Raw genomic sequence first — 20,520 nt, forward strand, 5'->3', positions numbered from 1 at the left:
GATCTTGTTCCTACCGTTTCATGGCCACACAGCCCGGAAAACCCACCAAAACCAGACTGTCACGCCATCACTGCCATGAGCAGCTGTCAGCTTCCCTCCCTCGAGTACAGCCTACCTTACAGGGTTGTCCTAAAGTGAGCAGCTGTTGGGCCTCAACCACCCTACCTCGAATGCAGCCTACCTTACAGGGTTATCCTAAAGAGAGCAGCTGTCGGGCATCAGCCACCCTACCTCGAATGCAGCCTACCTTACAGGGCTGTCCCAAAGAGAGCAGCTGTCAATCCTCAGCTCCACTCCAGCCTACCTTACAGGGCTGCCCTACAAGTCAGAAGACTACCTTACAGAAGGGACTGCGAACGCTCGAGATGGCTAAGCCGCTGCGGGATGTTAGTGGGAGGCAGCGGGGGATGCAGAAGCCAGCCGGCCTCCCCTGTCAGAAAGCACCAACAACGCAGGGGAGCCTCAGAAACCCACACCGTCGATTCCACCGCGAGGTGCTCCAATAAGGCGCAGTCATCGGAAGAGCGCGGAAGGTCCCGCTCGGCCTCCGTAGCTTACCCGAGGCCGGTCCTTGGAAATGGGGCAGAAGCGGCGGTTGAAGCTGTCGGCCACCAGCACGGCCTGCAGCGGAGGCGGAGGCTCCCCCTGCGGCTCGGGTCCCCGAGAGCCCCCGGACCCGCCGGAGGAGCCACCACCACGCTTGGTTGAGGGACCGCGGGACGCCATCGTGCCACTCTGCCTCTCTCACGCGGTGACCCTCCTTCGCCTCTTCCGCTTCCGGTGGAGCCCGGAGACCGCGACGGCGCCTCAGAGGGGTCAAAACAAAACGCGGAAGCCGACGCCGAGACAGGGAGCCGAGAGGGAGCGTGGGCGCATGCGTGCACGCCTTCTCACTTCACCCCCGCCTATGTTTAAATTCAAATTATGTCGTTGGTCAAAAAATTTAAAAATGTAAAAATAAATAAATTTAATACAATACCAAAAATGGGGGGGGGGGAGAATAATACAACGAATATAAAAATAAAGTAATTGTGGAATAAAATGCATGCATCAATTAAAAGTTTGAAAAACTTAAGACATTTAATACATTTACACATATTAATGTATCGATACCATGGCTCTGTTTCTTTAAGGCACTAAAAGTGCCATGTATCATTATACTATTGTAATGTTGGGCTCATTCCGCACATGCAAAATAATGCACTTTCAAGCTGCTTTCACAACTGTTTTTGCCATTCTGCACAGCTTCAAAGAGCCCTGAAAGCAGCTTGAAGGTGCATTATTCTGCGTGTGCGGAATGAGCCATAGATTTGGCGAGATTTGTGAAGTCCCAGCTTTCATTAAAAAAAAGTAAGTCTCTAGCCATTTCCCTTGCTGAGAGGTAAGGAGAAAAGTCCATCCACACAGTGGTGTGTCGATATTTTAGTGCCAACCCCCCCCCCCCCAAAACAAAATCACTCATCTTCAGGGAGGAGTGAAAGAGTCCGATCATTGAAAAGTGGGCTGGACAAAGGAAATTGACAGAAACTTTATTCAGGAGGAAAAAGTCAGTTCAAAACTGCCTCCAAAAAAGATCAAGGTTAAAACGGTGTTAAAAACAACAAGGGAAGAGAAACCTGGGGGTGGAGGGAGTGAAGCAAAAACTAAAGGTGCTCAAGAGCAGCAGTGGCGTAGTGGCTAAGAGCAGTGGCCAAGAACAGGTGCACTCTGATCTGGAGGAACCAGGTTTGATTCCCAGCTCTGCCGCCTGAGCTGGGGAGGCTTATCTGGGGAATTCAGATTAGCCTGGACACTCCCACACACGCCAGCTGGGTGACCTTGGGCTAGTCACAGCTTCTCAGAGCTCTCTCAGCCCCACCCCCCTCACAGGGTGTTTGTTGAGAGGGGGAAAGGGCAAGGAGATTGTAAGCACCTTTGAGTCTCCTGCAGGAGAGAAAGGGGGGATATAAATCCAAACTCCTCCTCCTCCTCCTCCTCTTCTTCTTCTTCTTCTTCTTCTTCTAAGGTGTGTGGAAATCAGAGGATAAACTGAAGCAGCATGGGTCCAGAACTGGCCAAAAAAGAGGGGGAAAGTGATAAAGGTGTATGCATCACAGGTGGATTCCACACACCATACGTATAACAAGTTGTAGTTGTTAAAAAGGAAACCGTTTTCCACCTATTCACATGTGTGCCCTTCACCCATTCAGGCAGCAATTGGAGCCCATGGAAACTATCCAGGTTGCTTTCATGCCTTCGCACAGAGACACTTCTCTCTCTCTCTCCCTTTTAAATTTTCTGCAACACATACATAGCTACGTATGAATACAGAAATGAACCCCCACAGCCATGCCAATCCTCCCACAATACAATCAGCTGCACGTTCGTAGCTGCGCGTGTGCAGCACACCAAATTAAAAGTAAAAGAGACTTCCCTGCAATGGCCAGGCAATAATTAACATGTTGTTGTAGATCTGTCCTACTCGCTGCTATGGGGACAAAACATGCTAGGGGAAGTGTTAACACTCTTCTCTCTGTGATACACCTCTGGAGATGCCAGCCACAGATGCAAACGTTGGGAACAAGACCTACCAGACCACGGCCACACAGCCTGGAAAACCGACAACAACAATGCTAGGGGAACTTTGTACACTGTTGGGCACTCCGAGAATCTGCCCACAATGGGCTGGGTGACCTGCATAGAACGGCAGGCATATTCTCCCTGACAGTGGACAGCGTGGAACCTAAAGTGAACGGGTGGAAGGGAGGGAAATAAAGCATCTCCTGCCTCTTGCGTTCACTCAGGAACACCCCCAACCCGTGATCGCTGGTTTAGCAATCTTCAAAAATCCCGAGGTGAGGGGATCAAAATGGGCCAAACTCTTTTTGGCAATGGGACGTGTGCAAAGTCCCCCCTCTGCCCAGTGGTGGGATCCAAAAATTTTAGTTACAGGTTCCCATGGTGGTGGGATTCAAACTGCGGCGTAGCGCCAATGGGGCTGGGCGGGGCACGACGGGGGCGTGGCCGGGCATTCCGTGGGCGGGGCATTGCTGGGCGGGGCTGTGGCAAGGACGCAGCCGCTGCGCCGGTCCTTGGGCGGGAAACGAATGCACGCAGGCGCAGGCTGCCACGCACGCCGGTGCACCTCCTGCTAGGCTGCTTCAAGTCCTGCGCGCTACTGCTGAGAGGAGGGGCATAACTCAGGCAAAAATCACGGGGCAAAATCACCCATGAGTAACCCCCTTTCAGCACACACAAATCATTAGTAACCTACTCTCGGGAATCTGTGAGAACCTGCTGGATCCCACTTCTGCCTCCAACATGTGATCGCTGGTTTAGCAATCTTCAAAAATCCCGAGGTGAAGGGATTAAAATGGGCCAAATTCTTTTTGGAAATGGGACGTGTGCAAAGTGCCCCCTCTCCCCCCCCCCATGGTTTATATAATGTCCTATACCTGTTATATTTGGCCCTCTGTGGAATCTACCACAGGGTCAGGAAGTTGTAGGGAATTAAAAGTTAAGACTTCTCATAGTCAGTTCACTTTCTGGCCACACGATGGCACTCTTGTTCTGCCTCTTGCTCAGGGCAATGCTCTTTGGGAACGGCTCCTTTGCTGGGTCTATGGAATTGGCAACTTGAAACGCTTGTCCCGAGTGTGGTGCGCTCTGTCGTCATTATGAACTTCATCTATAGCCCACCTTTCTCATGGAGACTCAAGGCAGATCATGCAGCATGAACAACAGTTCTACCAGACAGCCAAGGCCTCTAACGAAACAATGGAGTAGGATTGGAATTAGTGGTGGGTATAGAATAGGAGCTGTGTGGCGTAGTGGTTTAGTTCTTGTGTAACCTCTATCTGTGGGTTCTGTGCGGCAGAACTTGGAATGAGTTTGCAACAACAAATTTTAAAAAATGGTTTACTTTCTTAATGTATAACATCAAACATCAACATTTAACATCACACTTCAAGGTCCTGTTCAGGTTGCATTTACAGTCTACTGATACTGCCAAGTCCAATTCTCCTTTGCAAGTGGGTTGGCTCCTGAAGACTCCAAGGGCTTGGTAAACAGGATTCAACATGATGAAGGTTTCCAGGAGAACTCTCACCCATTACAAACACAAAAAGAAACCCTGAAACAATAAACTTCAACATTTACAACATAGCAAAAATAAACAACTACCTTCCCAGTAGTTCCCAACAACATTGCAGTTACCTTAACAAGGTGTTAAGGGCTTATACAAACCAAGGTCCGAGTCTGGTAGCCTCATCTCCTCCAAACTACATGAGCTCTGCAGCCTTCTGCTGCTTTGAGTCTCCACCCCTTTCTGGGTCAACCCATTCTGAACATGGGGGTTACACTTGCACTGCCACGCACAAGGTCAGCAGTTTGAGCCCCTGTGGGTCAGATATCCTAGCAGCTGGCTCATGGTCAACTCAGCCATCCATCCATTCATTGGTTACCTAGCACATAGCTAGGGGGTAAAGAATAGCCGGGGAAAGCAGTGGCAAACTACCCCACAAAAACGGCTTGCCTATGAAATAACTACTTGCAGTGGTACCCCAGGGTTGAACACGACTGAAGGGGAAACTTTACCTTTTATAGATAAGCATTGCCAGATCCGGGATGGGAAAAACTCGCGGAGATTTGGGGATAGAGCCTGGAGATGACATGGGGGTGGGGGGTGGGTTTACAACGCCTTACAGTCCACTCTCTAAAACACCCATTTTCTCCATAGGCATTGATCTCTGTAGACTGGAGATAAGCTGTAATTCTGAAGCCTTCCCATGTCCCACCAGGAGGTGGGTATCCTTCAGGCCACACAAGATTTAAGCAGAGGTGGGATCCAGCAGGTTCTCACCAGTTCCCGAGAGTGGATTGCTAATTATTTGTGTGTGCCGAGAGGGGGTTACTAATTGGGTCTGCTTTTCCGTTAGAAATCCCATTCGGTCCAAAAGTCATGAAGTCCTGTTGTTTCCTATGTGGCTGGTTAGCGAAGGTAGAAAACGGGATCATTCTCCCTGTTGGGCTGTTTTAAAAACATGTTTTAGAAATAAGGTAAAGTTCCTTGTTTAAGGAAAGTAGCCTTCTTTTGATTTCTAGAAACAAAATTAAGTATTTGAAAGTATTAAGTATTTGACAGGCAGTCAATTAGAGGAGAAGTAGTTGTTGCTGTTGGCAGTAGACGATAGGACTTGCTATAATGAGTTTAAATTGTGGACAGAAAGATACCAGCTGGAATTTAGGAACTTTTTTTTTACAGTAAGAGTTTTTTACAGTAACAGAGAAATTATTAATGCCCCGCCCCCGGAATGCCCGGCCACGCCCCCATCGTGCCCCGCCCAGGCCCATTGGCGCTACGCCACTAAGAACATAAGAACATAAGAACAAGCCAGCTGGATCAGACCAAAGTCCATCTAGTCCAGCTCTCTGCTACTCGCAGTGGCCCACCAGGTGCCTTTGGGAGCTCACATGTAGGATGTGAACGCAATGGCCTTCTGCGGCTGTTGCTCCCGATCACCTGGTCTGTTAAGGCATTTGCAATCTCAGATCAAGGAGGATCAAGATTGGTAGCCATAGATTGACTTCTCCTCCATAAATCTGTCCAAGCCCCTTTTAAAGCTATCCAGGTGAGTGGCCATCACCACCTCCTGTGGCAGCATATTCCAAACACCAATCACACGTTGCGTGAAGAAGTGTTTCCTTTTATTAGTCCTAATTCTTCCCCCCAGCATTTTCAATGAATGCCCCCTGGTTCTAGTATTGTGTTTGAATCCCACCACCATGGGAACCTGTTCCTAAAATTTTTGGATCCCACCACTGGATTTAAGCCAATTTCCCCATGACAGCAGAGAAGCCCTCTTTCCCCCTGCCCACCCAAACTCCCTCCCTAATGAATGTTTACACTTCTGTCGCTCTGTGGGAAACGTTATCAACTTTTGCAATATTCTCATTACCGTCTCTGGATAATAGATGTTTATCTCGCCAGGCCCGGCTAGGGGAATTGCACAAATGCCTGTGTTGTTTATGCACAAGAGGCTTCCTTTGGGGAAACTTTGTGACGGGCTCCTCCTGCCTGCTGGGTCAACGTGTCAGAAAGCAACAGCCTGTGTGTGTCCAGGGCTCGGAAGCTGTGTGCTCGGAGGATCTCTATCAACATCCTCAAAACGCTTGTCCACTATTGAAAAAGGCAGTGACGAAAAGCTTCCTTGACCGCGCTCAGACACTGATGAAAATTCATTTAAATTTTTTTTTTTATTGTATAGAACAGGGGTAGGGAACCTTTAACACTCAGAGAGCAATTTGGACCCATTTTCCACGGGAAAAGAGAACACTTGGAGCCGCAAATAATTTTTGACATTTAAAATAAAGATAACACTATATATATAGGGTTTTTAAAACCTTTTACTCCACTCATTCTGAGAAGCGCATGGATGCGCCTGCCCTGCTGCCTGCAGGGTGGGCAAGGATGGGGCCGGCGGCTCGGCTCATGGAGCCACAGTGCAAGGGCAGAAGAGTCGCATGCGGCTTTCGAGCCGCAGGTTCCCTACCCCTGGTATAGAATGTTTATATAACCGTTGCATACAATATATGGGTTGTAACTTTTAAGTTTTGGCTGCGTCTTTGTTTCTGCACTGACCCTAACAGTTTGTCCCAGTTGGAAATGAGAGAGCTTCAGCTTTCGAAATGGTGGCTACATATTGAAAAAAAGATCTTTTCCTTGGGCTTCTCTTGGGAGGCCCTACAAATGCTCACCGCTCCGGAGATTTACCATCGCTTAAATCAGGGGTCCCCAAACTTTTTAAACAGGGGGCCAGTTCACTGTCCCTCAGACTGTTGGAGGGCTGGACTAAAAAAAACTATGAACAAATTCCTATGCACAAATGATTGTAAAATGTTTGATTTCACCTTTCAGCCTTTCTGTCATGGTCTATTTTTAGAACAGTGACCAAAGTATGTCAAGTACAGGGTGGGCTCCAAATATTGTTGGGGAGGCTGTGGAATACCTTCCCCTGTAAAAAAACCCCCAGAACTTTCCCAATGAAGCATTCCATCTAACCCAGGATCAGGTATCTTCCTGGGTTCTTTCCTCCCTAGCAGCCAGCGAGCGATTCGCCAGCCTGGCTGATGCCAATGGGAGTGAGGCGGAACAGAAAGCCTGAGAGCAACACATGGAGTAGCTGAGAGGGAAGGGCGGAGCAGGCGTTGCCACATGTAAGGTTTCCAACTCTGGGTCAGAAAATTCATGGAGATTTGGGGGTGCCATCATGTAACTGCAATCAACAGCCGTTGGGGCCGGTTCTTCCTCTCCCTCGAGCCCCCACTGCACATGAATGGAGCCATCGCTGCCATGCCTGGCGGGCCGGATAAATGCCTTTAGGGGGCCAAATTTGGCCCCCGGGCCGTAGTTTGGGGACCCCTGGCTTAAAGACTAGATCATTTGATCAAGAATACCAATTTCTCCTGAGCAAAGCGCAAAGCTCTTGCTCTCCAATATTCTTTGGGATCATCCCTCAGAAATCTAGCCCTGCTATATACCTGGAACATCTTGTTAACTACAATTGCAGGTGGGTCATGACTAGAGCCAGGTGTAACTCTTTTCCCTCAGTACATCTTCAAGATCGCTTCTCTAACGTCCCACAAAATGAGCGTTGCTGTCGATTTTGTCCCGATACAACTGATTCACTTTCTCATATTCTGCTTCACTGTTCAAAATACAGCAACATCGGAACTGATTTGAGAACTGTACGACCAACAGGATTTATGCTCCTTTCTGATAAGGTAAAAATGGCTAAGCTTCTAAATAACTCTAATGCTGAAATCTCTGAAGCTGTTGCTATATTTTTAATCTGTGTACTGCAAGTTGTGCAATAATGATCTTCTTATTGTATTTGGAATTCTTGACACACCCCGGTTTTATGCCTAATAAAGGTTTTGGATTTAGATATATTTTTTCAAACTATACATTTTCCCCCTTTTTCCCCTCCCTCCCCCTCTTCTTTTTCCCTGTTATTCAAGCAAGCAGCAGAAGTTCCATTCTCCGTATTCTCTTCTTCCAGATTTCTTCGTTAAATCCGGCTTCTCTCAACCAGGTCTCAAACATTGTCCATATCTTCATAACATCTCTTAATTTCTCTTGCCATAGCATATTTTTGCCATCATCTCAAAAATTTCTAACTGTATTTGTTCCATGCTGATGAAAATTCAGACATTGAACATGATGTATTTATTTATTTACTTCGTTTGTACTTCCCTCTCCCCAGCGGGGAAGCCGAAGTGGCTCACTTAATTCTCCTATTCTCTATTTATTCTCACAACCACCCTGCGAGGTAAGCTACGCCAAGAGTATGTGTCTGTCCCAAGGTTACCAGCAAGCTTCCTTGGCAGAGTTGTGCTTTGAACTTGGATCTCATAGATCTTCATCTGACTTGCTAAACACAGTGCCACAATCCTGAGGTCACCACACGTGGCATTTCCATGCCTCTATTCCATGTGATGGGTGTTGAGCTGGGAGGGCCAAGCTAGACTGATCTCATCAGATCTCTGAAGTTAAGAAGGGTTGGCCCTGATAAGTATTTGGATGGGAACCCATCGAGGAATTCAGGAAAATGATGGTAAACCACCTTTGTAAGTATCTTGCCTTGAAAAACCTGTGGGCTTGCTGTAAGCCAGCTGTGATCTGGTGGCGTTTTACACTCACTTTTCCATGCAGTACAGACTGGGGAAACTTGGCCTTAGTGTACAGCAGTGGTGGGATCCAAAAATGTTACTAACAGGTTCCCATGGTGGTAGGATTCAAACTATGGCGTAGCGCCAATGGGGCTGGGCGGGGCACGATGGGGGCGTGGCCAGGCATTCCGGGGGCGGGGCATTCCTGGACAGGGCTGTGGCAAGGACGCAGCCGCTGCGCCGGTCCTTGGGCGGGAAACGAATGCACGCAGGCGCAGGCTGCCACGCACGCCGGTGCACCTCCTGCTAGACTGCTTCAAGTTCTGCGCGCTACTGCTGAGAGGAGGGGCGTCACTAAGGCAAAAATCACATGGCAAAATCACCCATTAGTAACTCCCTCTCGGCACACACAAATAATTAGTAACCTATTCTTGGGAACCTGTGAGAACCTGCTGGATCCCACCTCTGACGCACAGCCAAGTTTTACTAGCTGTTACTGAGGCATAGTGGAGCTGAACACACAGCAATGTTTATCCCCCTAACACCAGGGGCTAGAAACTTGATTCATTTAGGACTTCCAGAGAGAATGGGGCTTTGAACAGATGAGCCTTCAGGAGCTCTCTGCCACACATTACTGAAAGGAGTGATTGCCCCTTTAGAAGAGTAGAAGAAGAGTTTTGGATGAATATCCCCCCCTTTCTCTCCTGTAAGGAGACTCAAGGTGACTTACAAGCTCCTTTCCCTTCCTCTCCCCACGACAGACACCTTGTGAGTCAGGTGGGGCTGAGAGACTAGCCCAAGGTCACTCAGCAGGAATGTAGGAGGGCAGAAACACATCTGGTTCACCAGATAAGCCTCTGCCACGCAGGTGGAGGTGTGGGGAATTAAACCCAGTTCTCCAGATGAGAATCCACCTGCTCTTAACTACTACACCGTGGTGGCTCTGGTCCTAGGATCTGGTCCTAGCCTCTCTAACAACTTTAAGAGACCTTTAGTTTGACAGCTGAGCTGATTTGGATCTTCTTTTTTTACTCACTAGCTCTGATACAATCTAGAAATGGGCATGTTGACCATTCAGCTTTTGCAAGCTGCCTTCTGTTTCTTCACCCCCTCCTTCTCTAGATTTTTACTTTCGCTTCTTCTGGATGACTATTCCCCATCCTGTGCTATTTTTCCCTTTTTCTCTATCCTCTGTGGCTACATTGTTGAGTTTTGTACAAAAAAAATTTTTTTGCAAGCCTTTATTGGCATAGATTGTACAAAAAAATAATACATTATGTTTTTCTAAAAAGAAACATCATCTGACTGAAATGGAGTGGGGCTGCTATCTTGATCAGCCCATGTCTGGTTTGATCCTGCCATGCCAGGTCTCCTGCCTGGGGCGTGGGATTCTTTCTATCCTCATTTCCCCCTCCCTCTTAATTACTGTGGCTGGAAGACACTGAGGAGCAGCAGTGGCATAGGAGGTTAAGAGCTCGTGTATCTAATCTGGAGGAACCGGGTTTGATTCCCAACTCTGCCGCCTGTGCTGTGGAGGCTGATCTGGGGAATTCAGATTAGCCTGTACACTCCCACACATGCCAGCTGGGTGACCTTGGGCTAGTCACAGCTTCTCGGAGCTCTCTCAGCCCCACCTACCTCACAGGGTGTTTGTTGTGAGGGGGGAAGGGCAAGGAGATTGTCAGCCCCTTTGAGTCTCCTGCAGGAGAGAAAGGGGGGAATATAAATCCAAACTCCTCCTCCTCCTCCTCCTCCTCCTCCTCCTCCTCCTCCTCTTCTTCTTCTTCTTCTTCTTCTTCTTCTTCTTCTTCTTCTTCTTGGTTATATTTGGTTATATTTTCTCACTCTTTGTGCTTTCCCTTCCCAAGTTATACCTTATCAGCTCATTAGACACCTGCTGTTGAAGTGTTGTTAGTGGTGTGGAATGCAGATTGTTTTGACCCTGGGGAAGGCTGGACCATGAGGGACCATTCCCCCATTGGGTGGTGTTGTATGACATAGGCCTTGATGACGACAGCAACAAGAAGAAGAAGAAGAATTGTGCCTTAAGATTGTACCTTAAGGGAAGCTAGCTCTGAAACTGATCCGTCAAAACATCGCAGTAAAATGTTTCCTGAAAACAGAGAGAAGGTTAACTGGAATCGTTTCCAGAACCAAATGGGAGGGGAAATCATGTGGTAGTCCATTTGCTGAACAATATACACTCCAACACATGCCAGCTGGGTGATCTTGGGATAGTCATTGTTCTTCGGAGCTCTCTCAACCCCACCCACCTCATAGGGCAGTGATGGTGAACCTTTTCGAGACCGAGTGCCCAAATTGCAACCCAAAACCCACTTATTTATCGCAAAGTGCCCACGCGGCAATTTAACCCGAATACTGAAGTTTTAGTTCAGAAAAAGCGGTTGGCTCAGAGGCATGCGTTACTCGGGAGTAAGCTTGGTGGTAGTTGGTGGCTCTGTTTTGAAGCAACCGTGCATCTCTTCAAACAGGTGAATCACAACCCTAGGAGGGTTTACTCAGAAGCAAGCCCCATTGCCAGCAACCGAGCTGACTCCCAGGTAAAGGATCACGCTTTAGTTCTTCGCATGAAAATCAGTGGGGGTTGTATGAAAATCGCATGAAAATCACTGCTTCCCCAAAACTAGGTCTTAGGTTTAATGCTAATAATCGATCCCAGTGGCCCAGGCCAATCTAGGAGTGGGTGGGGGTGGGGGTGTTTGTAGCGATTCCCCCCCCCCATGATGAACTCTGTGTGCGTGTGCCCACAGAGAGGGCTCTGAGTGCCACCTTTGGCACCCGTGCCATAGGTTCGCCACCACTGTCATAGGATGTTTGTTGTAGGGGAGGGAAGGGAAAGGAGATGGTAAGCCGCTTTGAGTCTCCTCACAGGAGAGAAAGGAGGGATATAAATCCAAACTACTACTACTACTAGGAGCAGCAGTGGCGTAGGAGGTTAAGAGCTCATGTATCTAATCTGGAGGAACCGGGTTTGATTCTCCGCTCTGCCGCCTGAGCTGTGGAGGCTTATCTGGGGAATTCAGATTAGCCTGTACACTCCCACACACGCCAGCTGGGTGACCTTGGGCTAGTCACAGCTTCTCGGAGCTCTCTCAGCCCCACCTACCTCACAGGGTGTTTGTAGTGAGGGGGGAAGGGCAAGGAGATTGTAAGCCCCTTTGAGCCTCCTGCAGGAGAGAAAGGGGGATATAAATCCAAACTCTTCTTCTTCCTCTTCCTCTTCCTCTTCCTCTTCCTCTTCCTCTTCCTCTTCCTCTTCCTCTTCATGACTTGCGTGGAAAAGTCCAAGGATTCCAAATTGCTGAGTTTCTCATGAATCACAGAACAGATTGACGCTACTATCCCACCACAGTCTGTACTGTATATATATAGGGCCAGTTCCACATTCACTTAATTAATGTTCACAGGAGGTCTTGCAAAGTTGTTCCATTTGGTCATCTTAAAGGGGATTTTTATTTTTGCCCAAAGGGGGGAAATTCCAGCATAAATTCTCTTCTGCTCCCTCAGGGTTTGCTTCACCTCTCACGGCAAGACTGTTTCTTGAAGGACTCTGCCTAAGGCAGCATCTACTTGTACTTCCCTGAAAATTGTTGTATAACATCCTGCTTCAAACTGAATCGGAGCTGATGCCAAGATGGCCTGCAGGCAAGGAATTATTTTCGAGAGCTGAATTGCTCAAAGCCAACGGAGGAGGGTGAGATGGAAACAAACCAGATAATCTTCCCGCTGCAGTGTCTGCTTGTTAGAGGGGAAGGACTTTGCATTCCTGTTACCGCGCTGCCTGGTAACTTTTAATAACTCCAGACCAACCAGCTCTCGGCAGCGCAGGGGAACAGAAACGGGACCCGACACAGCGAGTATAATAAATAAGAAAGATTTTACTGAGATGCTGACCTACGTGTCAGCACCTCCGCACCACGGCAACTGCGCTGCCCAGCAGCTTTACAACATCTTAAATACACTTTCTCCCGTCGGGAGTCCAGGAGAATACAGGACAGCCTACAACCATTCATTCACAAAAAACATGACAACCAATCATGCAGCTACAATACATGGGAACCAATCAGAGTCCGATGGGCAGTCCCTTCTTGAATTTCGCGGCTGGAGTAGGGCGAGGCGATGACGTAGGCGCTGGCAGGAAAAGCACACAAGATTCTTTTGGGTGCTTGGGGTCAGGAAACGAAACTTAACGATGATGGCACGCCTCAATCTGCCTGCTGGTGGGATTAGGCAGATTGAGGCGCTTCTTCCGGGGTCCCTTTTGTCAACGTCCATTCCGGGTTTTACAAATGAAAGGAACGTGCCCAGGTGGAGCAGGGGTGGATTCCTGCCTTGAGCCAAGGAGGTTCCATGCAGACACAATTACAAAAGATAACTATAATTCCTACTTTCTATCTAATACAGTTTGTTCCTACCTATCTTATACAGAAATAAAACATTGTTCCATCTTTATTAAACTCAAGACCAGAAGTGGAATAAAATCACTTCTGGCTCCGCTATCGTTGCCTCTTAATCCCAGTCTTCAGAGGGGCTACAAGATAGATCGATAGGCCAAGAAACTGAGGCCATTCCTTTGATGCACAGACTGCTACTCTCCGACAAAACTTCATTCTTCTTTCACACCTTCCCTCCTTACATCTCTTTCTTCGCTGTCCCTTTCTGCACAGAGCTTTTAAAACGTGTTGAGGCAGGAAATAAAACGCTTCTTCCATGGAGTTCTGCATTTTTACCCCTTATGTTCCGAAAACATTTTTATGGAATGCTAACCTCAGGACTCTTCTCTGCATAGTGGGCTTGCAGAGGGTTTTCCTCACATTTCTTGGGAGTTCTTCTGCAGAGAGCTGGTAGTCACACCTGGTAGTCAATTTCTGGCTTAGCCCTTTAAATTGCGCTTATGTCAGTATTACTGTTCCAAAAATAATGCTCCCCAATCCCCAAATGAAAGAGGCAAAGCAATTTCCTGGACCACAGGATGCTAAAGAAGGGGACTGTCCTAAAGTAGATATTCTCTCCTCCTCCCCTTCCCTCCAAACAGCACTTCCTGCTGTTTGTTTGTTTGTTTATTTTCTTAAGCTTTTATACCACCCCATCCCTGAAGGGCTCTGGGCAGTGTACAACACAAAGAAAAACAATGTAAAATAGCTAAAACATTTAAAAGCATCGATAACCGTAAAAAACTATTTCTAATAAATATATAATAAATCTCAATAAGATAAATGGCGTTCAACAGTCTATTATTAAAATTCTCTCCCCTCCCCCGAAAGGGAGGAGTGGCATCCAGTATTCTAGTTTTACAATTCCCTCCCCCTCCAAAAGGGAGGAATGGCTGCTGCTGCTGCAGCTGCTGCTGCAGCTGCTGCTGCTGCTGCTGCTGCTGCTGCTGCTGCCGGAAAACAGAGGCTTATTATTTATAAGCTTCCTTTAGAGTCGGTGTTGTGTGAGCAAGCTTCTTTTCTGTTATTTGAAGCAGCTGGCAACATTGAAGGTGGGCAGAGGCATGCAAACAGACATGAGGGAGAGGGGAGGCTGGTTGTGGGGGGATGGAAGATCTCTGGGGCAAAGCTGTGCTCACTGGTAAATCTGTCCCGCTCTGGCAGCAAAGCAAATTAAAAGTCGTCCTAAAAGTGGTCTCGCTTGCTGTGGGGAGGATGGAAAGTGAAAGCAGGGCTTGAGGAAACAGGTCGGCACAAAAAAAAATCTTGTTGCAACAGACATGTGACTGTCAGAGATGGCACCTAGTTGGTTGAGATGCATTCCTAGCTTAACGTGTGCAGTGATTGTATCTAGTTCATTGAGATGCATTCTTACTTCAATGTAATCACTACAAGATACATGTACTCAGCTTGCTATATGTTACCAGTGTTGCAGAAAGACATTCTTGCCTTGATCTCTGGTCTGCAGTTTCACTTGCTTCATAGATAACTAGGCTTACCCCTGACATCTTCTGCTCCCTTGGGAAATGGGATGTTTCCGTAGTTCCGTGGGAGTAGGAGGCCAGGTGGCTTCATCTCTAACTGTTGCTAACTGGGGCTAACCTCGGTTCTGAAGTAACTCTTTCTCACATTCTTTGGGAAAACGAAGGAGGGGGTTATTGCTGAATAAAGGGCTCGCTAAAGCCAGGTTCGCCAGAACTGTCTTCCTGAAAACTGGGTGCTTCGTTGTCATCCAGTAAACACTACTGATCAACAAGTCCAGAGTGCGTTTATTGATTCAGGGTTCGAGACCTAACAGTGGCCACATCGCGCAGCAAACACATTGTTAAGGTGACCAGATTGTCACCTTTGTAAACCGGGACCCGGGTGGGTGGCTGCGCGCGTGCATGCAGCCGCAGGAGCATACAGCCTTTTGGGGCGCTCGCTTTCTCCCACCCTGCCTGTCAGCAGGGCGTGGAAAGCGGGAGCGGCCCAGACCCAGCGCCGATGGCAGCCCTGCGCCACGTGCTTGCAGGTTAGGCTGCCACCATTAACGGCCTTCTGGGGCGTTCCCGTTTCCCGCCCTGTGACAGGGCAGGAAAAGGGGAGTGCCCCAGAAGGCAGTGCGGCAGCCTTCCAAAAATCGGGACGGTTCAAAAAGCCCGGGGGACACGGGACAAATTGGTTTAAGGCGGGACTGTCCCACCAAAAGCAGGACATCTGGTCACCTTGAACATTGTGCATAGTTGGGCATTTCCAGCCCGAAAATGTTTTACATAAATCTTTTCTGTTATTTAAAGCAGCCAGCAACATGGAAGGCATGCAAAGCGGCACCAGAGAGAAGGAAGTCTGGATGTGGGTGGAGGGAAGATCTCCGGGGCAAATCTGTCCTACTCTGGCAGCAAAGCAAAAAAAAAGTTGTCCTAAAAGTGGTCTCACTTGCTGTGGGGAGGATGGAATATGTGTGAAGAGAAGATGAAGAAGAGTCTGGATCTATTTCCTCACAAAAATCCCAGGAAGTCGATTAGTTTGAGAGTCTGTTACCGCGCTGCCTGGGTAACTTTTATTCTCCCAGATCCGCCAGCTCTCAGCAGCACAGAGGAACAGAAACAGGACCCAACACAGCGAGAATAGTGAAAAATAGAAATGAGTTTATTGAGATGCTGACCTACGTGTCAGCACCTCCACACCACGGCAACTGCTGCTGCCTAGCAGCTTTACTTTTATACACAGTCTCCCGCCCGGGAATCCGGGAGGGTACAGGACAACCTACAATAATTCATTCACAAATACATAGGAACCAATTAGAGTCCAGAGGGCAGTCCCCTCTTGAATTTTGCGGCAGAGACGGGCGTAGGCGTATGATCGTGAGGGCACAGGCGGGGAAAAGGCACAAAAGAGTCCCTTTTGGGTGCTTTGGGGCCAGGAAACAATACCTAACGACGACGGCACCCTTATCTGCCTGCTGGTGGGATTAAGGCAGATGGAGGTGCTTCTTCCGGGGTCCCTTTTGTCAAACGTCCATTCATGGTTTTTGCAAATGAAAGGGACATGCCCAGGTGGAGCAGGGGTGGATTCCTGCCTTGAGCAAAGGAGGTTCCATGCAAACACAAATACAAAATACAACTGTAATTCCTACATTCTACCGAATACAACTTGTTCCTATCTAACTTATAAAGAAATAAAACATAATTTAACTTTTATTAAACGGCAAGATCAGAAATGGAATAATTCATTTCTGACTCCGCTATCAAGTCCATGGCTGGTATAAACATAGAGTTAAGAAACATCATCTAAGTGAATGCGGTAAACAATTTGCTTTATTGTTAACAACAGCTGCATTAATAAAAATTGAGTCTATCATATTTAATACTGACCCTCCCGCCGCTCCCCGAATCTAAAGATAGGTAAGTGGGAGAGTATGCTGGATGCTGTTTGGGGCAGATTGTGAAGCACTGGAGGGAAGAAGTCTGAAAAGCAGCCGGTTTGCCAAGGAGATTTCAAGGACGGGAGTTTTCCGGAGATATTCAAAGCTTGCTGGGAGCTGCTCAAACATGACTCAGCATGTCCTTCAACAAGGTCATTACTGAGGGTGCTGTATTGTTTTCAGTAGTTCTGCCCACATTTTCCAAAGGGCCCCACTTGTTACCCACTGCCAGGGGTAACTAGAAAGTGATTTCAGAGTGATTTCAGCTTTGTCAGCAATGAGCAGATGCAGAGACAGGCTGCCTTCAGAGCAGAGGTTCTTTCTTTCTTTCTTTCTTTCTTTCTTTCTTTCTTTCTTTCTTTCTTTCTTTCTTTCTTTCTTTCTTTCTTTTTCTGTCTTGTTTCTTCTTCTTCCTTCTTTATTCTTTCTTCTTCTTTCTTCTTCTTTCTTGCTTTATTAAATTTGACTGAGGCCGCCTCATCCCTCAAGGGGCCCGAGGGCTGGCTCACAACATATACGACTTTTCCAGAACAGTAAATCAATATAACATAAAATCTAACTCATTAAAATTCAGCAGCAATTAAAACAATAAATACAGATTAAACAACAAAGGTTGTGTAAAAAAACACACACATCATTGTAGCTCGGTCTAAAGGCCAAAGGAGAAGGGAGGAGAGGCAGGGCCCAGGATTTCAAGCTCTTTCCAGGCCAGACTGCCCACTACAGAACGAAACACAGCCCTTTTTATACAGTTTTTCGCCCAATCAGAGGAGGAAAGGGGCAGTCCTCTGCCACATAATACAGACAATCTAAAACAAAGAGGAGGAAGACAGTCTTTTGTTTTTGCTGATGGGATTAAGTCCCAGAAGAAAAGGCTGCCAATGAATCTTGAGATCCTAGAAGTGGAAAATTCAGTAGTCCAATGGGTCTTGAGATCCTCTTCAGTGAAAATTCAATAGTCCAATGGGTCTTGAGATCCTCTTCAGTGAAAATTCAATAGTCCAATGGGTCTTGAGATCCTCTTCAGTGAAAATTCAAATAGTCCAATGGGAAGTAGGGTGATGTCCTCTCCGAAACGGCTCAAGCTGCTAACACCTTGTAGAGTCCAAAAGGGTCTTTTGTTAGTGTTGACAAACTTATCAGATTGTAAAGAAGGAGTTGTCCTTACTTTGCATTTTCTGATCTACTTCCTTGTTACTTAGCTAAAATAAAAGTACAAAAATCCTAAGAGGCTTCTTCTATTAATACAATAAAGTAAGAAGAATATTTCTAATCCATTTCTCTTCTTGTCTATCACTTAGAGCAGGGGTAGGGAACCTTTAACACTCAAAGAGCCATTTGGACCCGTTTCCCACGGGAAAAGAAAACACTTGGAGCCGCAAATAATTTTTGACATTTAAAATAAACATAACACTATATATATATATATAGGGGTTTTTTACCTTTTACTCCCACCTCCATTCTGGAAAAGCCGCGATGGATGCCCCCGCCTCTGCTGCTTTGGCAGTAGGTGGAGACAAGGATGAAGCCGGTGGCTCGGCCTCGCTGGCCGCCGGGAAAGCACGCGCCCTGCTCCAACGGGGGGGAGAGGGGAAGCCCGCAGCACGGACCAGCCAACCGTGGGCTGTTGGTGTGCCCGCCCGGCTGCCTGCAGGGCAGGCAAGGATGGGGCCGGCGGTGGAGCCACAGTGCAAGGGCAGAAGAGCCGCATGCGGCTCTCGAGCCGCAGGTTCCCTACCCCTGACTTAGAGTAATTCTATAGAATCCCTTAACCTTATAACAAAGAACCTCCAATACAGTACAAGCCCATATAAACATATAAGCAAGAATATCCTAAATTAACAGTAACAAAATTTTAAATCAACTGGAGAACCTAGCCAAAGTATAATCCTAAACATTTGGCAAATAATAAATCCAACACTGAGGGGCTTACATTACATCTTAAAAGGGACAAAGGCAAGAAGGAAACCATGTGAAATATCAGCACATTTGTATATACACTTTCTTTCCAGGACTTGTGGAGGCTTTTGGACAACACTGGTCTCTTTGCTCTGATCCTTAGCCAGTGTAGTTTGGTGGCAGGCTCAGGAAAATATTTTTCCTATTTTCCTGGCGGTAACACACTGAGGAAGAGTTGTTTATTAGACCCCCACTTTTCTCTGCTTTAAGGAGTCTCAAAGTGGCTTACAATCACGTTCTCTTCCTCTCCCCACAACAGGCACCTTGTGAGGTAGGTGAGGCTGAGAGAGTTCTGAGAACTGTGACTAGGTCCAAGGTCACCCAGCAGGCTTCATGTGGAGGAAGAAGAAGAAGAGTTTGGATTTATACCCCACTTTTCTCAACCATAAAGAGTCTCAATGCGGCTTACAAACTCACTTTCCCTTCCTTTTCCCACAACAGACACCTTGTGAAGTACGTGGGACTGAGAGAATTCTGAGAGAACTGTGACTGGCCCAAGGTCACCCCTCAGGTTTTATGTGGAGAAAGAAGAAGAAAAGTTTGTATTTATACTCCACTTTTCTCAACCATAAAGAGTCTCAATGAGGCTTACAAACTCCTTTTCCTTCCTCTCTCTGCAAGAGACACCCTGTGAGGTCGGTGGGGCTGTAAGAGTTCAGAGAGAACTGTGACTTGCTCAAGGTCACCCCTCAGGTTTTATATGGAGAAAGAAGAAAAGTTTGGATTTATACTACACTTTTCTCAACCATAAAGAGTCTCAATGCGGCTTACAAACTCCTTTCCCTTCCTCTCTCCGCAAGAGACACCCTGTGAGGTCGGTGGGGCTGTGAGAGTTCAGAGAGAACTGTGACTTGCCCAAGGTCACCCAGCAGGCTTCATGTGGAGGAGCGAGGAAACAAATCCTATTCACCAGATAAGAGTCCACTGCTCATGTGGAAGGAGTGGGGAATCAAATCGGGTCTTCCAGATGAGATCCTACTGCTCTTGTGTATGGGCTGGTGTGAATTTTCGGGGGTGGGTGGGTGAGGTGTGGGGAGAGAGACATTTGTTCAGTGTGGGGTTGCCAGCTCTGTGTTGGGAAAAACCTTGAGATTTGGGGAACGGAGCCTGGGGAGAGGAGGGTTTAGGGAGGGGAGGGTCTATAATGCCATAAAGCCCACCCTCCAAGGCAGCCATTTTCTCCAGCGCGATTGATCTCTATCATCTGGGGGTCAATTGTAACAATGAGAGATCTCCAGTTGCTTCCTGGAGGCTGGCAACCCTAGTTCAACATCAAGCCTCCCACCTGAGCAGGTATTTCATTGTCAAGATGTTGCGCTGTCCCAGCCAGCCACACCCACTGAATCCTTCCATTATATAGCTGCCGAAGGCTGTCAGCTGGCCAGGAAAACAAATAATCTGCTCCCTTTCGCGGACATTTAATATGCAGGAGCGTTCAGCTGAGGTTTTCCCAGGACATGGAGTCAATGTACCTCAGCCGCCATCGCTGCAGATCCAACTAACATTAAAGGGACTCTTGTCAAGTCGGCAGCCTGAGACGGACCTTTCCCCCATTTTCTCCTCACAACAACCCCATGAGGCGAATTAGTCTGAGAGAGAGTTGAGGGAAATAAAACTGGGCAGACCCATTTTGGGGATGGGAGCAGAGGTGGGATCCAGCAGGTTCTCACAGGTTCCCGAGAATAGATTACTAATTATTTGCGTGTGCCGAGAGGGGGTCACTAGTAATTGAGTGGTATTTTGCCCGCGTGATTTTTTGCCTTTGAAGTGACGCCCTCCTCTCTCAGCAGCAGCCAGCGCCAGGGACTTGAAGCAATCTAGCAGGAGGTGCACCGGCGTGCGTGGCAGCCTGCGCCTGCGTGCGTTCGTTTCCTGCCCAAGGACCGGTGCAGCGGCTGCGTCCTTGCCACAGCCCCGCCCCCGGAATGCCCCGCCCCGGAATGCCCGGCCACGCCCCCATTGTGCCCCGCCCAGCCCCATTGGCGCTACGCCACAGTTTGAATCCCACCACCAAGGGAACCTGTTACTAAAAATTTTGGATCCCATTTTGGA

At 47.8% G+C, this 20,520-nt stretch overlaps 1 protein-coding gene across 1 annotated transcript in view; it reads right to left on the reverse strand.

Moving 5' to 3' along the window:
- Positions 1–768, reverse strand: part of EIF2B5 (eukaryotic translation initiation factor 2B subunit epsilon) — a 43,387-nt gene extending 42,619 nt beyond the window's left edge. Inside the window, exon 1 of the mRNA XM_048506962.1 lies at positions 559–768. Coding sequence (XP_048362919.1) covers positions 559–726 — 168 coding nt within the window. The 5' untranslated portion in view covers positions 727–768. The remainder of the gene's footprint in view (positions 1–558) is intronic.
- Between the last annotated feature and the right edge of the window lie 19,752 nt (positions 769–20,520).

Source organism: Sphaerodactylus townsendi, linkage group LG08 (assembly GCF_021028975.2).
Source record: "Sphaerodactylus townsendi isolate TG3544 linkage group LG08, MPM_Stown_v2.3, whole genome shotgun sequence".
Taxonomy (NCBI): Eukaryota; Metazoa; Chordata; class Lepidosauria; order Squamata; family Sphaerodactylidae; genus Sphaerodactylus; species Sphaerodactylus townsendi.